The sequence below is a fragment of the Megascapheus bottae genome, chromosome 28 (assembly GCF_031878675.1).
Source record: "Megascapheus bottae isolate mThoBot1 chromosome 28, mThoBot2.hap1, whole genome shotgun sequence".
NCBI classification, from domain to species: domain Eukaryota; kingdom Metazoa; phylum Chordata; class Mammalia; order Rodentia; family Geomyidae; genus Megascapheus; species Megascapheus bottae.
Genome location: NC_143536.1, coordinates 13,331,439 through 13,352,158, shown reverse-complemented (window position 1 = coordinate 13,352,158; position 20,720 = coordinate 13,331,439). Strand labels below are relative to the sequence as shown.

At 43.9% G+C, this 20,720-nt stretch overlaps 1 protein-coding gene across 6 annotated transcripts in view; it reads right to left on the bottom strand.

The window, feature by feature from the left end:
* Positions 1 to 579: 579 nt before the first annotated feature.
* The window catches only part of Rnf185 (ring finger protein 185), a 34,036-nt gene continuing 13,895 nt past the window's right edge, over positions 580 to 20,720 (bottom strand). For 5 of the 6 annotated variants that reach the window (XM_090320487.1, XM_090320490.1, XM_090320488.1 and 2 more), the window contains exons 2-7: positions 16,082 to 16,304; positions 13,652 to 13,670; positions 10,517 to 10,629; positions 9,249 to 9,303; positions 4,780 to 4,897; positions 580 to 3,081 (exon numbers count right to left, since the gene is read on the bottom strand). In XM_090320487.1, the coding sequence (XP_090176613.1) occupies positions 2,984 to 3,081; positions 4,780 to 4,897; positions 9,249 to 9,303; positions 10,517 to 10,629; positions 13,652 to 13,670; positions 16,082 to 16,257 (579 nt within the window). In that variant the 5' untranslated portion in view covers positions 16,258 to 16,304 and the 3' untranslated portion in view covers positions 580 to 2,983. Of the gene's footprint in view, positions 3,082 to 4,779; positions 4,898 to 9,248; positions 9,304 to 10,516; positions 10,630 to 13,651; positions 13,671 to 16,081; positions 16,305 to 20,720 lie in introns of those variants that run through there. The other variant, XM_090320492.1, reaches the window with a different exon arrangement.

Below are 20,720 nucleotides of genomic sequence, written 5' to 3'. Positions count from 1 at the left end.
CCCTCACCTTGGCACTCCCCGCTGCATTTGGCAATGTTCAATTTGTGAGCTGTTAGGTCAAAGTCTACAAGGAAGAATTGAGCTCCTTTTAGCTGGGAGATCTGTGGCTCTGGTGTATTGGAGCCTGTGGCTGAGGCAGACTTGTAATTGTATAACCTCAAGATTTTCCATCTCGTGCTACATGGCTTCTGAAGGACCTTGGTGAGGGCACAGCCTCTGTTTAAGGAGAGGGGAACTGGCTGAGGGTCCATCTGTCACTCAACATAGGAAGTCTGACACTGAGGAATTCTGATTCCCTAAAGGCCATGGCAGACAGAAGCTTGTTGCTGGCAAGCCTAGGAATTTCATGAGTTTGTTGGGACCTGGGCTGCCTGTTGCACAGGCTGCTCCTTGGGCAGGACTGCATAGGAAGCCAGGCCTCAACACTTCATCTCTAATTATCCACGGCTGTTTGGAGACTTTCATCCTCAGTTACCATAAACATTTCCAAGGCTGACACAGCTGCTTTCCAGAGTCAGACTGATGTACCCACTCCACATCCATTCCCACCTCCCGCCATGACACAGACAGGAGTCCAAATTCAAAGTAGTGTAAAACTGTTTAATTCTAAATCAAATCACTTTCACAACCGTGAAAAATCAGTGACTGGTCAAGTGTGCTGCTATACATATTGCATTTTCTGATTGTGGTCGGGACTTGGTCCTTGTCCACAGAGAGGGTGGGTGAGAACATAGACAATACACATAGAAGGAAAGAAGAAAGCTGCTTTGGCAGAGGGCTGGGTGATGAAACTGTGGGGGTGAGGGGGGTGCCTGTTAGGGCTGAGCCAGCACTCCCAGCTGACCCGGCTCCTAGCACAAGGCCAAGAGTGGGGACCTACGAGGTTTACAATCAAAGGGCACATAGCCAACCTAACTTTGCTCCCAGTGTGTTTCTGAATGCCTTTGCTGGTGGAGTGCTCCTGGGCTCACTCTATTTCTTCATAATTCAAACCATCTGTCCTCCTACCCACAAGTCTTTTCTACACATCCATGTCTGTTGAGCTCAACTGGCTGAAGTTCTCCCTCTACTGGTTGGGGTCACTGCAGAGGGATCTACAGCGGAGACATTCAGGGGCCCCTGAAACTTTGGTGACTTCCAGGTAGTAACAGGCAGTGCCCAAGAATGTTTACAATCCAGCAGGCACACTATAAAGCTTTTTCCTACTAAGTGGACTCATGAATGAATCACCTACTCAATACTTTGTATTTTGTCTGTTTCAACACTGAACATTGGCAGGCGCATTGGAGGGGGACATGGCCGTGCAGAGGGGATGGCAGCCTCTTGGGTCATTAAGGTCTTGAGTCAAATTTGGGGGTTGGGGGTGAACCAAAAAATTAAAAATCATGAGGGAAGGCTTTCTCCCATTTGTGGGGCACTGCAGGGGCAATCTAGGGGTGGTGTGGGCTAGAGAAATGAGCAAGAAGTTCTTCTCCCATCACCAGCGACGTATCAAGGAAGCTGGGATTTCTCTGATAAGTCTGGCCAGTGAATTGTTCTACCTGTTTGATTTACAACCATAGACTCAGAGGAAAAAGCTTGTGAAAAAAAAAAAATAAAGGGTTTAGGTAGAATCTTTTCATCTGGATTCCATAGGAAGGAAAACCACATTGTATCCATGTCCTGAAGAGCCCTGCTCTGCCATGTGTCCTTACAGAGCATTGAGGGCTGCTGCTGAGAGTCACAGGCGCTTCCCTGGCTTTAGGACACTCTATCAAGCCCTACCCAAAGCAGGGTCACAGGCTGGTGGTCTTCCTACTCCCCGTCTCTTTTTTATTTATTTTTTGGCCAGTCCTGGGCTTGAACTCAGGGCCTGAGTACTTTCCTTGGGCTTTTTCAAGGCTCTACCACTTGAGCCACAGAACCACTTCTGGCTTTTTTTCTATGTATGTGATACCGAGGAATCGAACCTGGGTCTTCGTGCATGCTAGGCAAGCACCCTACCACTAGGCCAAACTCCGGGCCCCTCCCTGCATCTTTATAAAGAACAACTTGGTTTCTGACACTGGCGGTCCTCTCTATCATCAGGGTGAACCTGACAAAGCCTCCAGCTTTCTCTGGGCACGTTCTGAGACAGGATGTACTCAGACCCTCTGCTATGTGTTTGGTGGCTCCTGCGCTAGAGCCCTGAACCCCACCGAAGGCTGGACCTCAAGGTCTTCCCTAATGCACAGCTGTCAGTCTCAGCTTTGGCATAATCTGGCTGTTTACCCTCTGGAAGAGAGGGGACAGGTGATTAGAGGGACACCTGCAAGTGAAACATGGCTCCTAAGGGACAAGCTGTGCAAAGAAACCAAGAGGTCTTTTAAGCTGTTTTCTGGAGCCACAGACACTGAGCAAGGTCCACAGCTAGTAACACATCTTTGCATCTCTGATGGATTGGTGAAGTGACCTCAGCTTCTGTCGCTGAATTATCATCTTCCTGGATGAGCAGTTTCTGTGTCTGGGCTGAGGAAAGGGAGCAGCACTGGGGATCTGGAGGCAGATCTTCTCTGCACAAGCTGGCCTGGCCGGCTTGGGGAGGGGAGGTCACTTTCCAAGGGATATTTAAAGAGATGAAAAAAGTTTCCATAAATACCATTTGGTTCATCCCTTTGTTTTTGTAATATAAAACTCCAGTGAGAGAAACCCTCACAGTTTCTTTCCTCCCATCTCTTCCCTGTCAAGAGTCAGGCCCTGCTGAATAGGCTAGAACAGTATTTCATGGTGCCACCCATGAGAGGGACTCAAGTCCAAGGCCTGAGGTGACAAAAGGGTGTTAATGCATGGAGACACGCAGTGGGGAATCCTTGCCAACTGATCTTGAGTTCCATGTGTCTAAGAGAAGCAAGACTCCTTGAAGGGTTACTGACCCCGCAGAGTTCAGGGTCAAGATTAGCCAGGAGAAGGTGTGGCACATCACCAGTCCAGATGCCCTGCCATGGATGTAGACAGGAGTCCAGCATTAGGCAATCAGGAGCCAGAACATGATTACCAGGGCCACGAACAGGAAGAGGCGTGACAGGAACTGCTCATCCACATACTGGGGTGTCCCAGGGACAGCTAGAGAGACAGGAGGGAGAAGAAAGGCTATCAGAAGGCTACAAGTAGAGAGCTGCAATCTGTTTCCTTACAACAAACTCCTGTACATGAAAACCACTTCCAACTCTCAAATGAAAGGAGGCAAAGGAAAAATATGTGAAGCAATAGAATAATGAGGACAAGGTCTCCCATTAAATCAAAAGAGGTTGGCCTGCAAATGCAACTAAACCTGCTAGTTAACTAGTAGGAAAGTCCTAGAGGTACGAGGAGTAAACAAAAGCTACTGTCTGTGGCATCATCTCTGCGTTGCTCTGCAGGTGACTTGGTAGTTATTATTCTTCCCATTTTGGGCAAGCAGTGGCTGCAGCACAGAGCGTGTCCTGCTCAGATGGGAGGCTCCTGGACAGTGGCAGACGTGCAGCGGTGTCCTCCTGCCATTCCACACATGCCCAGGCACACCCTATGCCTTCCTTTTCCTGGACAGAACTAAAACTCAGACCTCCACAGCAACACTGATATAGAACTGGAGTAAGGACCTATGTCTCCACTCCTCTTTATTCTGAGAAAAGCTTCCATTCTGAGATGTCTGTCCCAACTTTGGAGGAAAAAGGGCAAGGGAATCATCATTCAGGCTGGGTGAATTGTACTGAACATGATGAGGAAAATGTGACTGTGGTAGAGGAAAAGGAGAGTCAGAGTCCAGCCTGGCTAGGGAACTCATTGGGAATCCAGGCTAAGCCTTGGATTACATTAGAAGGAAGCAAATTACCAGGAGGGCTCTGGCTGGCTCTCCTGGGATCTGACCTTCCTCCAGAGCCCTTTGGGGTCTCTTGAGAAAACAACACACGAACAGAGGAGAATGTTCCATGTCCTAAGGCATGAGCATGCTTTTGTTATCTCCTGGTGCTGTATTACACGGCCTAGTTGAGTGCTATGATAAACGTATGCAGGCAGGCAGTCAATAAAGACTTATTGGTCACCTACTATGTGCCAAGGACCACAATAAGGCAGATAACTTGAGTAGAATTTCATCTCAAGGCTATAAATTCCTGATCAGATCCATACACTGGTTACTTCTGTCCCCCAACACTGTATTCCAAGGTGTGGCCTCCATAACAAAGATGTTACAGGGGAATCAGCATATAAAAATCCAGGGTGTTCACCACATGGCCCTGGTCTACTCTGAATGCAGATGGGATGGGCAGGTGTCTGGAGAGAGAAACAGCAGTGAGGGCAGACATAAGCACAGTTCCAAAGGGCTGAGGCTTGAGGTGAGCCACGTGCTGTGTCCTGAGGGAAGCTGTGACTCTAGTGGGTCACCCTGTCCCTCATGGCCCCCAGATGGACAAAGTGGGGAGTACATATAGAGGACTAGTATCAGTGATATTTTTTCACTTTGTGGACGTGGGATATACTGATATCTTGATAAAGTATTTCTGAACTCTGACCTGTGAGACACAGCTACACGCACCCATATTCACAGGGAAGCTGTGCTGATTGCCTGAGTTTGGAATGGAGAGCATTCTATGGACACATGACACTTGAGAAGAGCTCAATATCTTTGGCATGAAGACCAGTAGTCTGGAAGGAATTCAAGGCATTTTGAAAAGGCTGGAGTAAGAATCACCTGTTACTTGGATATTACCAAATTCCAAGGAGATTTCAAGGAGAATTACTAACTAAAGTGTCTTCTTGGTTTCCCAAGGAAGTAAGGCTTACCTGGAGGAGGCCGCCCATCATTTATGTTAAATGCTGTGGCAAATATCCCAAAAGGAAACGCCCCAATTCCAAAAGACATCTGGAAGCCACCATCTCCAAAGCCAAATCCTTGAAACCCCTGTGTGGAAGAAATGCAGTTCAGAGAAGAAAATTAAACACGTTTCTCCCACACCTGTTGAAGAAGAGACATCTCACACATCATAATACATGTGGCACCCATGCCTCTGCCACCTGTTTCCACCCATCTAGATCCCAATGCAGAGTTATGAAGGTGGCCCCTCTGCCCTTCTAGCTTAACTTTAAGCTAAGGAGCTAGAAAAGAGCCTGAAAGGACAAGTCCTGATCAAAAGCTCTGTTGAGGAAAGTAGTTAGGATTCCTAGGGCTTGTGGTTATTTTGTAGGCATGCTTTATAACACACAACTAGGGATCATCTCCAATTACAAAAAAATATCAAAAGAACTGTCAGTGGCTAATAGTAGAAGTCTTTTATTTTTTTTTTTCCTTTGCCAGTCCTGGGGCTTAAACTCAGAGCCTGAGCACTGTCCTTGGGCTTTCTCAAAGCTAGAACTCTACCACTTGAGCCACAGCACCATTCCAGCTTTTTCCATGTATGTGGTACTGAAGAATTGAATCCCAGTCTTTGTGCATCCTAGGCAAGCACTCTACCACTAGGCCAAACTCCTGGCCCAATAGTAGAAGTTATACCAGACAAATTGTTTCAGCATTATTGTGACAAACATGGGTATATGGGTAAGTATTGTCTTTAAATTTTTATTTGAAGGCCAGGCACTGGTGGCTTATACTTGTAATCCTAGATACTCAGGAGGCTGAGCTATGAGGATCTTAGTTCACAGCTAGCCCAGGCAGGAAAGTCCATGACACACTTATCTCCAATTAACTAGCAGAAAACTAGAAGTGGGGCTGTGACTCAAAGTGGTAAAGTGGTCTTCTGGCTTTTTCCTTTTCCTTCCTTCCTTTTTTTTTCCCTCCAGTCCTAGGGCTTGAATTCAGGGCCTGGGCACCGTCCTTGGGCCTTCTCAAGGCTAGCACCTTACCACATGAGTCACAGCACCATTCCCGGCTTTTTCTATGTATGTACGTACTGAGGAATTGAACCCCAAGCTTTGTGCATGCTAGGTATGCACTCTACCACTAGGCCATGCTCCCAGTCCTTTCTGGCTTTTTTTTTTTCCTGAGTAGTTTATTGGAGATAAGAGTCTCACATGAGCTTTACTGCCTGGGCTGGCCTTGAATTGCAATCCTCAGATCTCAGTCTCCTGAGTAGCTAGGATTATAGGCATAAGCCATTAGCACCTGGCATCATCATCATCATCATCATCATCATCATCATCATCATCATCATCCTCCTCTTTCTCCCTCCTTCTTTCCTTCTTTTTTTTTTTTTTTGTGGGTCATGAGGCTTAACCTCAGCCTAGGTGCTGTCCCTGACCTCTTTAGCTCAAGGCTACTGGCCTACCCCTGGGCCTGGGCATTGTCCCAGAGTCCTTCAGCTCGAGGCTACCGCTCTATCCTTGAGCCAAGCCCCACTTCCCATTTTCTAGAGGTTAACTGGAGATAAACAGTCTCAGATCTTTTTGTGCCCGGTCTGGCTTTGAACCTTAATCCTGAGATCTCAGCCTCTTGAGTAGCTAGGATTACAGGTGTGAGCCACTGTGCCCAGCCTTCCTTCATTCCTTCCTTTTTTATAGCAGATCCTGGGGCTTGAACTCAGGGCCTGGACACTGTCCCTGAACTTTTGCTAAAGGCTAGCACTCTACCACTAAGCCACATTTCCAACCCTCCTTTCTTTTTTTTAAGACTGTGTTTCACCATGTAACCCAGACTGACCTCAAATTCACCATCTGCCTGCCTCAGTCTCCCAAGCTCGGTTTATAGGTGTATATAACCATGCCTGACCCATGTTTAATTCTTATATTAGCATCATGTGCACTTTATTGATGCCATACTCATGTTTGGAGAAATGAAAGAATTTGATTAAAGGGTAGAATTTATACCCAAAACTAGGTCACTTAATGAAGAAAAAGACACAAACAAACAACTCTGCTCTTCAATCACTGTACATGTCTTTCTAAGTTTTTTTTCTCCTGCCCAGTACTATTGGCGAGATTTTGAAAAAATAGGACAAATTGTAAAACTGACATTTATAGATCTTTCTCAGGCATACTGGTCCCATACTAAGTGACCTTAACGTTTCTTGCTGAGCAGCACTACCTAGAAAACCTAACGTGATTTACTAAGAGAACAAACCTATTGGGAAGAATACCAACTGGTTTCCATCTCCTTGGTGCAGAAATGCCTCCTGTTCAGACCCAGTATGGCTGAGTCTCAGGGCTCCTGGGACTAAGGCTACCTTACTATGGAAGGTGCAATTATTTCATCAGGAACTACAGCTGCATTTGCGCAGTCCTGAGGACTGACCATGCATCCCTTCTAGCAGTATCTATATGATCCTATAAAGTCCTTACTTACTGCGTTTATTTTCCTGAGGCAGAATATGCAAAAGATATTACAAACAGCTACAGATATGAATGCTGGAACTATGGTGTGGGGATCAAGGCCAGAACCTCTGGCTTCTTTGAGCTTCTGGTTTCTGTTAATTGCCAATGTAACCACAGCCTGAGAGGGTTTAATGGCTTCTATCTGGTAATCAAGAGCAGGGATTCCCTTATCACCCAGATCTTTGGCCTTGCATAAGGTGTTTCATTTTATCTGCACCTCAGTTTCCTCTTTTGAATGGTATGTCTTAAATGAGATCATACACATAAAGCTCTTAAAATATAGATCTGCTCATATAATAATCATTCAAACAGACAAAAAGACTCTCAATTTGTATCCAAACCCTTGACTCTAAAATCTTATTCTAAGGAAAGAAGTGTCTTTGTTCAATTAAGAAAAAAGGCTGAAGGTATGGCTCTACGGTAAAGAGCTTGCTTAGCAAATGAGAGGCCCAAACCACCATACCACCAAAGGTCGGGGGACAAATCAGCTGCTAAATATCCTTTGATGGCTTAGTTACATAAATTATGTTACGTCCACACAGCTGAACACTAACCATTAAATAAAATATGTTTGGCAATATATCTGCAGTAACATCTTAAGCTGTATTGCTGAATGTCTTTACTGTAAGTGCCCTGACCTCTATCAGGGCAGAGAGTATCGCTGATAAATCACCTCTGTCTGAAATAATGAGTAGCACGCAGAAGGGACTTCCTATTTGTAGAATAGAAGAAAAATCTTAAAAGTTACAAAACAGGGCTGGGCACCCCTGGCTCATGCCTGTAATTCTAGCTACTCAGGAGACTGAGATCTGAGGATTGTGGTTCAAAGCCAGCCAGGTCAGGAAAGTCTGTGAGATTCTTATTTCCAAATAAGCACCAGAAAACCAGAAGTGGCTCAAGTGGTACAGCGCTAGCCTTGAGTTGAAGAGCTCAAGGATAATGCCCAGGTCCAGAGTTCAAGCCCCAAGATGGACAAAAAAAAAAAAAAAAAGTTACAAAATAGGAGCCACATATTATTTTTTAAAAATTATAGAAATAGGGGGCCAGGAGCATGGCCTAGTGGTAGCATGCTTTCCTAGCATGCACAAATACTGGGTTCAATTTCCCAGAACCATATACAAAGAAAAAGCCAGAAGTGGTGCTGTAGCTTAAGTGGCAGAGTGCTAGCCTTGAGCAAAAAGTGTCCAAGGACAGTGCTTAGTGCTCAAGCCCTGAGTTCAAGCCCCAGGATTGGAAAAAATATATATATGCCAGGCATCTGTAGCTCATGCTTATAATCCTAGTTACTTGGGAAGCTGAAGTCTGAGTAAAGATCAGTATTCAAAGCCAATCTAGATGGTAAAGTCTGTGAGACTCTTATCCCCAGTTAGCCACCAAAAAGCTAAAGTGGAGCTGTGGCTTGAGCAGAAAGGCTAAGGGACAGTACTCAGGCCTTGAGTTCAAGTCCCAGTACTGGCACATATACACAAACACAGGAAGCCAGGCATTGGTGGCTCATGCCTGTACTCCTGACTAATCAGAAGGCAGAAGTCTGATAATCATGGTTCAAAGCTAGGCTTAGCAGGAAAGACTGTGAGACTCATAAAAAAATGGAAGTAGAGCTGTGACTCAAGTGATAGAACACTGGTCTTGAGGAAAAAAAAAAACAAAAAACTCAGACAGTGCCCAGTTCAAGCCTCAGGACCAACACACACACACACAAAAATAAAGGCTTAAGTCATGAGCTAAATATTACTCTTGGTAAGAGAATGAGAAAAGAGAGAGAAGAGATGGGGTCGGGGGAGGAAGGAATGTCAGAATGTTTCCTGTGGTTATCTCTGGATGGTATGGCTGTAAGTAATTTCTTCTAATTTTTTTCTTTTTATATTTTATATATTTCCTTATGGTCATGTGTTAAAAGGGAAACTTCTAGAAGGCTTATTTCTAGAAGCTTCTAGAATGTTGCTTACCCCTCTATTCTCTGGCTCTGGCCTTTGGCCTTGGGGACGAGGTGGGGTCTTCTCCCTGAAAGGAAATGGTATGAAATAAGTCTACCACAGAATGTTTGGAGCTGCTGCCTGGGAGGGGTGAAGCGCTTTCTTGTCATACATATACTTATTAATTAAACCAAAATTAAACCCAAAACGAATTCGTCGTTTTATATGCAATTGTTTTTCCCAACATCATATAAAGGAACTGGGGTGGGGGGATCTTATTACAAGATATTCATCAGCTCTATATCATAGCCTAATTCCTGCAACTGAGATCCGGACCCAGACTGAGAGATGGAGTTGCCTTCCCATCTTCCTTCCCTGCTCACAGACACCAGGAAATCCGAAGTTCCAAGGGAAGCAGAAGGTAGTTAGCTGAAATGATGGAGATTTAGGGTGTCTCTCATCTACCTCAGCCTTACTTCCCATTACTTCTGGGCCAGTACCTCAAGCACTCCCATCACACATTTCATTAATGCTCAGCTGAGAGCTTGTTACCCATCAGCCAGTAGTTGGAAAGGTTTAGCATAATCAGGGGGGAACCTGGGTGAGAGCAAGAAAAGACTATCAAAGCTGTGACTTTAGGGCTCCCATAAAAGACAGGCAGAAGTTAGAGAAGGAAGGGTGGGGATGCAGTGGTTGTCTGAGCATGATTGCGGAAGGCAGAGCATAGAACAAAGGCTGGCAAACAGGAAAGGGCAAGCCCTTAAAAACAAGTTCAGTACAGGTGGTGTATAGGGCATGCTGGAGTCGGGTGGGAGAAGGGAAAAGATGCTTCTGGAGAGGTTGGGGGGTACCAGAGCATTAAGGACCTTAGTACTTTTGCTTGGAGGAGGCCAGGCTCACCTACAACTCCAATTCTAAAATCCCACACCCCAAAGAGCCATCCAGAGTTTTGGCTCCCTATCACGCCACATTTTCTACATCACTATTGGTGAGCCCACTCCCTGGAGACTCTGCTAATACACCAGTCCTCTCTCACAGCACTTGGCACATGCAATGGTGACGTGGTCTTGAGCATTCTGCAGCCCAGCACACTGCCTGCCTGCTAGTAGATCATCTTGTATAGTAGGTACTATTATGACAGTCCAACAAGAAGCAACTTGGCTCCTTTCCCATCCCTCCTACCCCCCATCATCCTTCCTGGCTAGCTGTCATTGGGATCACACTGTCTCCAAAGTGAGTGGGCAATCATTAAGTACCAAGCAAGAGCAGAAGTGAGTGTGCAATGTGCTTCAGGATCTTACCTGGGGTCCTGCTGCCCAGTGCTACCCCTGCCATAGAGAGGAATGACTTTGTCTCGGCTGATGCCAGCTTTGCAAACTGGACAGACTTGCCTGTTAGGTCTGGTCTCCAACCACTGAAAACAAGAAAGAAAAATTCAAGGAAGGCCCATGGCTACCCCAGAATCCTCAGTCAGAGGCAACAAGTAGGGGAATAGGAAAAGATGCCTAAGAATTCACGAGCAGGAAACTGACTCTTGCCTCTAGCACTCAATAAATATTTACTAGTGGTGAAATCAAAACTGTCTTTAGGTAACACATAATTAAACAAGCTCCTTAATGCTTTCTCTCAAGGGGCTACTAACCACATAGCAAGATGGAGCTACAAGCCTGGGGCTTTCAAACCTCAGATCAGACTGCCAGTAGGAGTTTAACAAACTTGGAAATTTTTTCCCCAAAGGAGCAATTGTATTATCCTTATGTAAATCAAGTTTTTCTTTCTGTGATTTTTCTCTTTTAACAACATGTCCTCAACAATAGTGTAGTTCCCCTATCAGGACCTAAACAAAAGCTGATAATTTTATGATTATTTACTATGTGGTAAAGGACATTATTCACATTAACTAAGTCTGATTGTTTTGCAGGAGCTCTCTTTAATTTTCTCCCCCCTAATCCGAGGGCTTGAACTCAGGGCCTGGGCACTGTCCTTGAGCCCATGGCTCAAGGCTACCACTCTAGCACTCATGAGCTCATGGCTACCACTCTAGCACTTGAGCCACAGCACCACTTTGGCTGTTTCTGTGTATGTGGTACCAAGGAATCGAAACTGGGGCTTCATACATGCTAGGCAAGAACTCTACCACTAAGCTACACTCCCGGTCCCATTTGTTTTGATTTTTTTTTTAAACTAAACTCTTCTCTACCCCCTCCCCTCCCCTCCCCACCCCCAAACCACCAGAAAGAATTCTGCGTAGGGTTTTGTAGTTATATTGGAAACATTTTGATTAAACTAGGTACAGTGTTTTAAGCCTGTCATTAGCTACTTGGAAGATAAAAGATTGCGGGATCACAGGCATAAAAATTCTTTTTTTTTTTTTTTTTTTAAATTTCCCAGTCCTGGGCTTGAGCTCAGGGCCTGAGCACTGTCTTTGAGAAAGGCTAGAGCACTACCACTTGAGCTATAGCACCACGTCCAGCTTTTTTTTTTTTTCCTCTATATATATGGTACTGAGGAATTGAACCCGGGTCTTTGTATATGCTAGGCAAGCACTCTACCACTAGGTCAAACTCCCAGCCACAGGCATAAAAATTCTTGTGGTGTGTGTGTGTGTGTGTGTGTGTGTGTGTGTGGTGAGCGCGCACGTGATGGGGATTGAACTAGGCCTGGGCATTGTCCCTGAGCTCTTCAGCTCAAGGCTACTGCCCTACCCTTGAGCCAAGTCCCACTTCCCTTTTTCTAGAGTTTATTTGGAACGATAAGAGTCTCAGGTCCTTTTGTGCCTGGGCTGGCTTTGAACCTTGATCCTCAGATCTTAGTGTCCTGAATAGCTAGGATTACAGGTGTGAGCTACCATGCCCCTGCCTGCGCCCGCACCCATTAGGCATAAAAATTCTTAAGAGCCCACCTCAACCAATAGCTGGCTGTAGTACCATGTGCTGTTATCTCAGGGGAAGTAAAAGGAGGATTGAAGTCTAGGCAAATATAGGCATAAAGGGAGATCTAACCTGAAAACAGATGCAGTGGGGTATTGCAGCATTACAGGTGGCTCACACCTATAATCCTAACTACTCAGGAGGCTAAAAGTTGGAAAAATATGGTTCAAAGCCAGCCTGAGCAGAAAAGCCTGTGAGACTCTATCTCTAAACCAACCAGCAAAAAAACCAGACGAGAGGCCTCGATCAAGTGGTAGAGTACAGCTGAGCAAGAACTGAAGTCTTCAGTTTAAGCTATGGTACTGGTACATACATGTATGCATGCATTCATATGAATGAATGTGCATGTACATATACACAAACACACAACATGAATGCCAAAGGGCCTGGCAGAGTGGCTCAAAGGGTACAGCACCTGTCTAGCAAGCACAACACTCTGAGTTCAATCCCTAGGGCTATAAATAAAACCAACCAACCAACCAAATTTACTTAACTTCCTTAAAAACAAACACAAGATGATTAAAACTATGCTATACCTTTATATAATGCCTTCATAAACAATGGATAATTTCACATGTGTATTTTCTCAATTTTGATTTATTTTTGGTGTAAGCAATCAAACCCAGGGTCTTGCACATTCTAAATACTGGTACCACTAAGCTGTACCCTCAGACCCTCAATATTTATTTTAGAACATAAACTGTATCCAAAGATTCAAGGTTTATATAAAGGTGGACCTAAGACTTTGGGGATACAGAGCAGTGGCCTTCTTTATCTGATAGTGGCTTCAAAATATTAAGTATCCTTCTTGACCTCATGGAAAACATTTGGCTCCTTTCTCACTCCAGGTCAGAATGCTCATTCATAGCTCCCCTTCTCTCCCCCATCCATACTCTGAGGCTCCTGCAATTCTATAACTTGTCCTTTCCCTACATTGCTATAAGGATAGCACTCTACTGCCAACAACCCTGGCTGCTGGCAGTGATTATTCATACCCAGCTGTGAATGCTAGTCTGGATCCTGCCAACTGGTTTTCATAATAAGCCAAAACTGGGAAAGTGGAGTGTTTTTTTGCTTATATAAAGTCTATTGATACAAAAAAAAAGTTCCTTTCTTCTTAACACGTTGAAGATCTTTCTGAATATGTGGGGAGAACACTGATATGAGAGGAGATGCTGTCTATAGTTACAGAATCTTACAAATATGTAGGAGTTAACATATTAACAAATCCAGACCAATTTACAAATAAGGAATTATGACAGAGAGAGTAGTGGTTGAAGAAAGCCAAGATGTCTACCAGTAGCAGAGTCAGGACCAACTCAGGTACCAGAGTGACCCTCTTATTACATCAAGTGCCTGTCACTGAGCAGGTCTTTAAAAAGAATTAGTACACAAATGAGTCCAGGTACAGGGAGATTGCAGCTTCTGACCGAAGTCTCTTGAGACTAGGGCTGTCTTGTGCAACTACAGCTGATGAAAGACAGAGTAAAATGAAATGCATCTTACCTGATGTAAACATGGCCAACTGTGAGTCCCCCGGGCAAGGAGAGATCAAGGAAGAGAAAGGAAAAAAAAATGTTTTTATTAGCAGGAACACTTGAGGAATAAGTAGGGGGAGGGGCATTAGAATGGGAAAATTGGAATATTGTGGTTCCAATGAGGAGCTGCAGAACTACTGAGCTAAAATCACAAGAAAAACAAGATAGTTCAGCTATAAGTCTTGTTTTCACTCCTGGCATCCTGCTACATGCGCAGATTCCCAGGGCCAAACCACTCACACTCCACTTATCAATAAGTAGCCTTTGAGAATCCAATATAAAAGTTAAGTACTCTTGGCATGAGGATTCACAGGAGCTTTGTCATGCAGTAGACACATGCATGCACACACACTCAGCCTGTCATATGCCTGAAGCAGATGGGTTCCTTGAGTTCAAAGAGATGTGTGGACTCCCAGGTAGGCAGACCCAGTTTCACAAAATGTTCAGGCTGTCCTCAACCTTGGGAGCAATCCTAGCAGGAACAGCTCGAAAGCTCAGTTCTGTTCTTTAAGTAATGGAAAGGAAGGGGGCAAGGACAGGGGACTTCTTGGCAGAAAGGACTACTTTCAGCGTACTGAGCTTCTGCCACATGTTTTCTTTTATTATCCTGTTTTGTTGTTGCTCAATGTTTTTAATTTTTGAAGAATGAAACTCAGGCTCAGAAACAATCATCTGCTTGCACTGGGTGAAAAACCAAGTCTCTGCAATTCCAGTTAACTGCTCTTTCAAAAACCTAGCAGTGCATACAAGAAAGTGACACAGAACTTAAAGTATACAACTCCAGAGTTGTATATACTTTTTTAGTACTTCTTTACGTTCATTCATTCAACAAGTATTTACTGTTTCTATCTACCAGGACAATAGATAATGCAGAAGTGTTTTGTTTTCTTTCACACACCATCAGTCTACTCTTACTGTGGAAATCTTGAACTCAGGGATAGTTCCTTTCCAAATTTCTTAGCCAGGTTAGCTTCATAGCCCAGATATACAATCTTTCTAGATACAACAGATACCTCATATCTGACTCCCACATGGACCCAGAATGTCACTGGAAGGCAGTGGGAGGTACCCCATGTTATGACAGACCTCCACTGGCAGTTTTCCTTAAAGGCTGAGGGGGGAGAAGTAGAGATGAATGACTCTCAGAGGAAAGTTCAGGAACTGAACAATGGTGGGGATTCTTCTGATTTATTAGGCAACTAGTATGCTAGGTGATGACTAGAAAGATTTTCATCTGCTAATGTCACTGAATGGTTACCAGGAAGTACAATGATTTCTACTCCATAGATGAGAAAACAGAATTGCTAAAAGACATCACTCAGACTGGAAGTATGTGTTTCATTTTACAATCTGTGTTCTTTCCAATGGTACCTAGTCTTCTAATTCTTAACCTTGTCACTCATTTCAAGACCTAGCTTTATGATGCCCTGAAGAAGCCCCAGGCTCTAGGATAGGGTTGATCACAGTAATTTCTTCATATAACAGCAACTATTAGGGGGAAAGCTCCCCAGGAACAAAAATCTCTGCCCTATTCTCTTAATATACTAATAAATTTATCTTCACATTGTTATCAACTCTGGATCATTTTCTTCTTAAAATGAAAATTACCTCTATGTCCTTTTAGTTAAGTTAGGGTTTAATAACCTGGGCCAACCCTCCACAAGTATTCTTGTGTCTTTACACACCCACCTCTCATTCAGGATGCAGTGAAGGGGCATATAGTAACCTCAGGGCTCAGGTGAGCCCAAGAGTGCCCAAGACTAGTCCTCAGACAAACCTACCCTTCACCTTACCTGCTACTCCCTCTCTTCTATTTTAAAGATTCCCTACTCTTCAAGATTCAGTTCAAAATCTCAATAGAAAAGAAACAAACTTAACTTCTACATAGGTTCTCAAGAGCCAGCCAGGGCTGGCTGTAACCATGGAGTTGGTGAGGACGCAGTCCCTGCCACTTCATTTGATATATACACATATTCATAAACTATAGTGACAATTGTGGTTGTAGCTAACACACAGTATCTGCTGTATGCCATGTGCCCTTTCAAGCTTTTTATATGTTTTGGGGTATTACATATAGGAAGCAACCCTACAAGTGGGACAGTGTATTATGTAAGCACCCTGTCTAAAGTCATCCAGTAGGGAAGTGGCAGGGACAGTCTGACTCCATAGTCCAGTCTCATAATCATTAGGCTACACTGCCTCTAGACTCAACACAGCAAGGGGGAGGTAGTAAATGCTCACTAATAGTTAAGACTCTTACTGGAGAGACGGAAGAGGCTCAGGTTAGAGACAGGACTTGTTCAGTGTTACGGGGATGGGAACCCAGATCTCTGGCCTTGAAACAAGGTAGACACAAAGCTGCCCATGTGTCTTCCAGGATAGCTGCAGGAATACTGACCAGAAGAGGTGGCCACACAGGCTGATGACAGCGTCCTTGGCAGTGTCCAGGCATATGTTGCACTCGAAGGTGCTGTCCTGTCCTCCACTTTCACCAGTGCCATTGCTGCTCCCACTGGGTCCCCCTGCACTCGAGTTCTCAGGGGATGCAGAGGCCGAGGGCCCCTTGCTTGCCATCCTTGGCTGTCAGTGAAGCGCTCAGTGAAGATTCTTCCAGAAAAATCCTGAAAGGCAGAAAGCCCTCAATCGCTCATTTCTGCAGCATACTTCCCCTAGATTCTATGCCAATACCCGCATCTTCTCCCAGTTCCAGAAGCTTCTGAACCCTTGAACAGACTTCCCAGGGAGCTGCAAGAACAACAGCTATAGGAATAGTACCCATGAGCAGTCTCCAGAAGGTTCCAATGGAAGACGTCTTGTCTTCATATTCTTGGGTAATAACGAACCCCAAAATAAAATATATGCTCAACTAAGATAAACTTTCAGGCTGTCCTCTCACTTTGGACAGCCTCTGTGTTAGTTAGAAAGGAAATCTATCTGCTCAAGACGGTGACTGGTAAATGGCAGAATATAAAGCAATTCCTGGAACTGTGAAAGGAAGCTAGGTGGAATCAGATGATGGCTTTCCTCACTGAAATCTTTCACATGCCTCCTTCTGCCATTTTGCCTAAATATGTCAACATCTTATCCTCAACACATTTAAAGACGAAGCTTATGTTTTTGCTCTAAAGGGAAAATCAGTATTATTCACTATAAGTGAAAGATAAAAATACATATGGAATGAAGGAAGAGTTGTTTGTTGTCATACTATCTGAAGTCATCTGTGCACTCATGCTATGGTCTGGCAATCCTGGTTAGATCCAATCTCTCCTGGCAGTGCAGCCTGAGTTATATTGGCTAGCTGACTCACAGGGAACTCAGACCAGGCCTCATTTGTATTTCACCCATTTGACTATGGCAATACACTATTGGCTCCTGCCTGTATGTAATCCTAGTTATTCAGGAGGCTGAGAGCTGAGGATAATGGCTTAAAGCTATCTCTAATTAGTTGCCAATAAAACTAGAAATGGAGTTCTGGCTCAAGTGGAAGAGCACTAGCCTTGAGCAAAAAACTCAGAGACAGCGACCTGAGTTCAAGTCCCAGGGCTGGCACCAAAACTGAAAACAACAAACAACAACACCCACTTTACCACCACAGAGCAAGCTAGCCACCAAATGGCAGCGAAACACAGCACTGTTGAATCCAGCCAGGGAAGAACCAGGAGGATGAGGTCAATAGAGGGATACCTAGAAATACATTAAGTACCTGTCAGAACTCTGACAGTCATCCTCATCACCTCAGAGACTGCAAAGGAAGGAAATGGCTACTATGTCTGGCTACCACAGAGAACAGAAGGCTTGGATGCTGTCCTTGCCCAGCCTCCAGATTGCTGGGAGGAATTAACTTCCCCTTCCCTGCCCATTCTTCTTATCCGCAAAACGAGGCCCCGAACAACATAGTTTCCTAGGTGCCCCTTATGTTCTAGCTTAGATTGTACTGTTCCAGGTGATCTCACTCACTGCCCCCAAAGCAGACAGCTCCTTCACAAATCGAGGACTCACCACCAGAACACCTGTAGATCACTCTGATTTCAGCTTCCCAAGTACAAAGAGATGAGGACCAGTTTTCCTCAGTCCAAGAGGTCTTCTACTGAATTTTCACAGGGCAGCTTTGGAGCTTGATGCTAGGAGTGTCTCTCACTACAACAGCAGCTTAGTGATTTGAGCAGAGAGAGGAGGCCGCTCTCTATCACTTTTTCACTTAGTTACATCATTTTGTGTGCAGTCCCAGAAGGGCTGGCTTCTGGCATCATGAGTGGATTGCCGCTCTCACTCAGCTCCACCACCTTCTCTCTGACCAAACTTTTTCCTCCATATATATCTGCTCTTGTCCTCTAACGACAGAGTCTGCTTTTCTAGTCATTATATACCTAAGTATTTGAATGAAGTTTTTTTCTTTCTTTCTTCCCCTTTGTGGATCCCCTGATGATCAAACCCAGGGCCTCATACAGGATGGTAAGCACTCTACCTCTGAGCTGTATTTCTAGCTTAAGTGCTTCCCTGTCCCCAACTTTTCAGATCTAGAACTAGGTTATTTTCATTCTAAAGATGACCTACTTTCAGTCTATTGAAAGTGTATTCTTTTCCTAATAAACTTTCCTATCCTTTAAAAGAAAAACGAAGAAACTTGCCAAGTACAGGACACATACCTGCCAAATCAACATTCTGGAGGCTGAAGCAGGAGGATATAAAGTTTGAGGCTGGCCTGGCATACACATAGTCTTGTATATCTCAAACAAAACCCAAACAAAACACTCCCCAACCAGGTAAACAGATGAGGAAAGATGCCATCTATCAATCTTAACAACAGATCCTATAGTGATGCAATACAATGTACACAGCATTACCAATGAAGCATCTCTGCTGGAAAACAGACTTATTCATTATGGAGACAGATCTGCTCTGGAGCCAGGGGTCCCTGCAACTCACAATTCCCTTGGCTCTGCCTTCTGAGTGCTGGGTTTATTAGGCACACACTACCATGCCTGGCTAAAACACAAGACTATTTTTTGCCAGTCCTAGGGACTGAACTCAGGACCTGAGCACTGTCCTTGGACTTTCTCAAGGCTAGAGCTCTACCACTTGAGCCACAGCACCACTTCTGGCTTTTTCTATGTATGTGGTACCTAGGAATTGAACCCGGGTCTTTGTGCATGCTAGGCAAGCATTCTACCACTAGGACAAACACCTGCCCCCCCCCCTTTTTTTTTTTTTTGCCAATTATGGGACTTGGACTCAGGGTCTGGGCACTGTCCTTAGATACTTTTTTGCTTGAGGCTAGTGATCTGGCACTTGAGCCACAGCACCATTTCTGGCTTTTTCTGTGTATGTGGTACTGAGGAATCGAATCCAGGGCTTTGTGCATCTTAGGCAAGCACTCTAGGCTACACTCCTGGCCAAAGGAACTTTGTGTGTGGGGCGGGTCATGGGGCTTGAAATTAGCCTGGGTGCTGTCTCTGAGCTCTTCAGCTCAAGGCTATTGCCCAACCCTTGAGCCAAGCCCCACTTCCCATATTCTAGAGATTAATTGGAGATAAAAGTCTCAGGTCCTTTAATGCCTGGGCTGGCTTTGAACCCTGATCCTCAGATCTCAGCCTCCTGAGTAGCTAGGATTACAGGTATGAGCCACCATGCCCAGCTGAGACTTTTTTTTGACACAAAATACAAATTTTATTTTTATGAACATATGTTAATTACACAAAAGTTTCTTCGTTATGTGTCTATAAACACACATACTAAATTACATAGTGTAATTTGGTCAAATCTCTCTCCTACAATTTTTCTTTAAAGTGTTCAGAGGGTTTCACTATAATATTTATTAAAGTACTTCATCATATTCACCCTCTTCTTTTGTCATTGTGTATGTTCTGGGATTCTCTCCACATTATGTTCATGTGTATTTTACACTTGTGTCCATTTATAGAATCATGTAAATAGGAGAAAATATGCACTATTTGTCCTTTTGAACTAGGCTTACAAAGTAGCAACTTTAATAATTGAACTAGACTAAGTAAAGAAAAAAAATGCAAGGAACTAGTCGACATTCTGCCAATTAAGGTTGCTACATACATAAAATGATCATGTATAATTAATGTTTAATTATTAATTCTATTTTATTACCTACAACTTAAATCTGTTAGTTTCCTTAAAAGAATCACAAAGATAATTATGTTAAGATGAAGTTGTTATGATTGTATTTGTTGAACATTACTTTCCTGACTTAAAATTTAAGAAACTAAAAAATTTTAATTGATATTGCTAATTAAGCTCACTCTGTGGTAGAGTGCCAATAAGACATCGCACAGCTCATTTTTAGAATTATGAGACTATATTTGGTAATTTGTAGTTTGTCTATCACTCTATATAAGATATAGAAATACCCTATATCTTCTGCTGCCAGAAGTAAGGTGGACCTTTGTATAGTCACTCAGATAATATAGAATTTTAGCCAGAGCTTCGATTACACTCTTGATGGATTTCCCCGACCATAAACTGAAGGTTATATCCATGTATCTATGAAATATAAACTTAACCAATACACCTAATATTTTCTGCAAGGACATTAAAGAGTACAAAGAAAATCTTTCTTGATGATTTGCTCTTGAAGAATGTTTTACTAGCTAGGGACGATAGCTCATATCTGTAATCCTAGCTACTCAGGAGGCTGAGATCTGAGGATCAAGGTTCAAAGCCATTCCCCCGCACAAAAGAATCTGAGACTCTTACCTTCAATTAACCACTAGAAAAGGGGAAGTGGGGCTTGGCTCAAGAGTAGGGCAGTAGCCTAGAGCTGATGAGCTCAGGGACAGCTCCCAGGCAGAGTTCAAGCCCCAAGACCACCCCCCTAAAAAAAGAAAAAAGAAAGAATATTTTACTCTTTGTCCTTCAAATGCTGGCCCTGAGGAAAAAAAAACTTGCTTTCAGTGTTGGTTGTATCTTTAAATTCTATTTGCACACACCATAAATGAATTATCTGATCCCATTTATAATGATTCCCCTTAGAAATCTCAAAGCCTGTCAAAGGCAATAGAAGAATACTG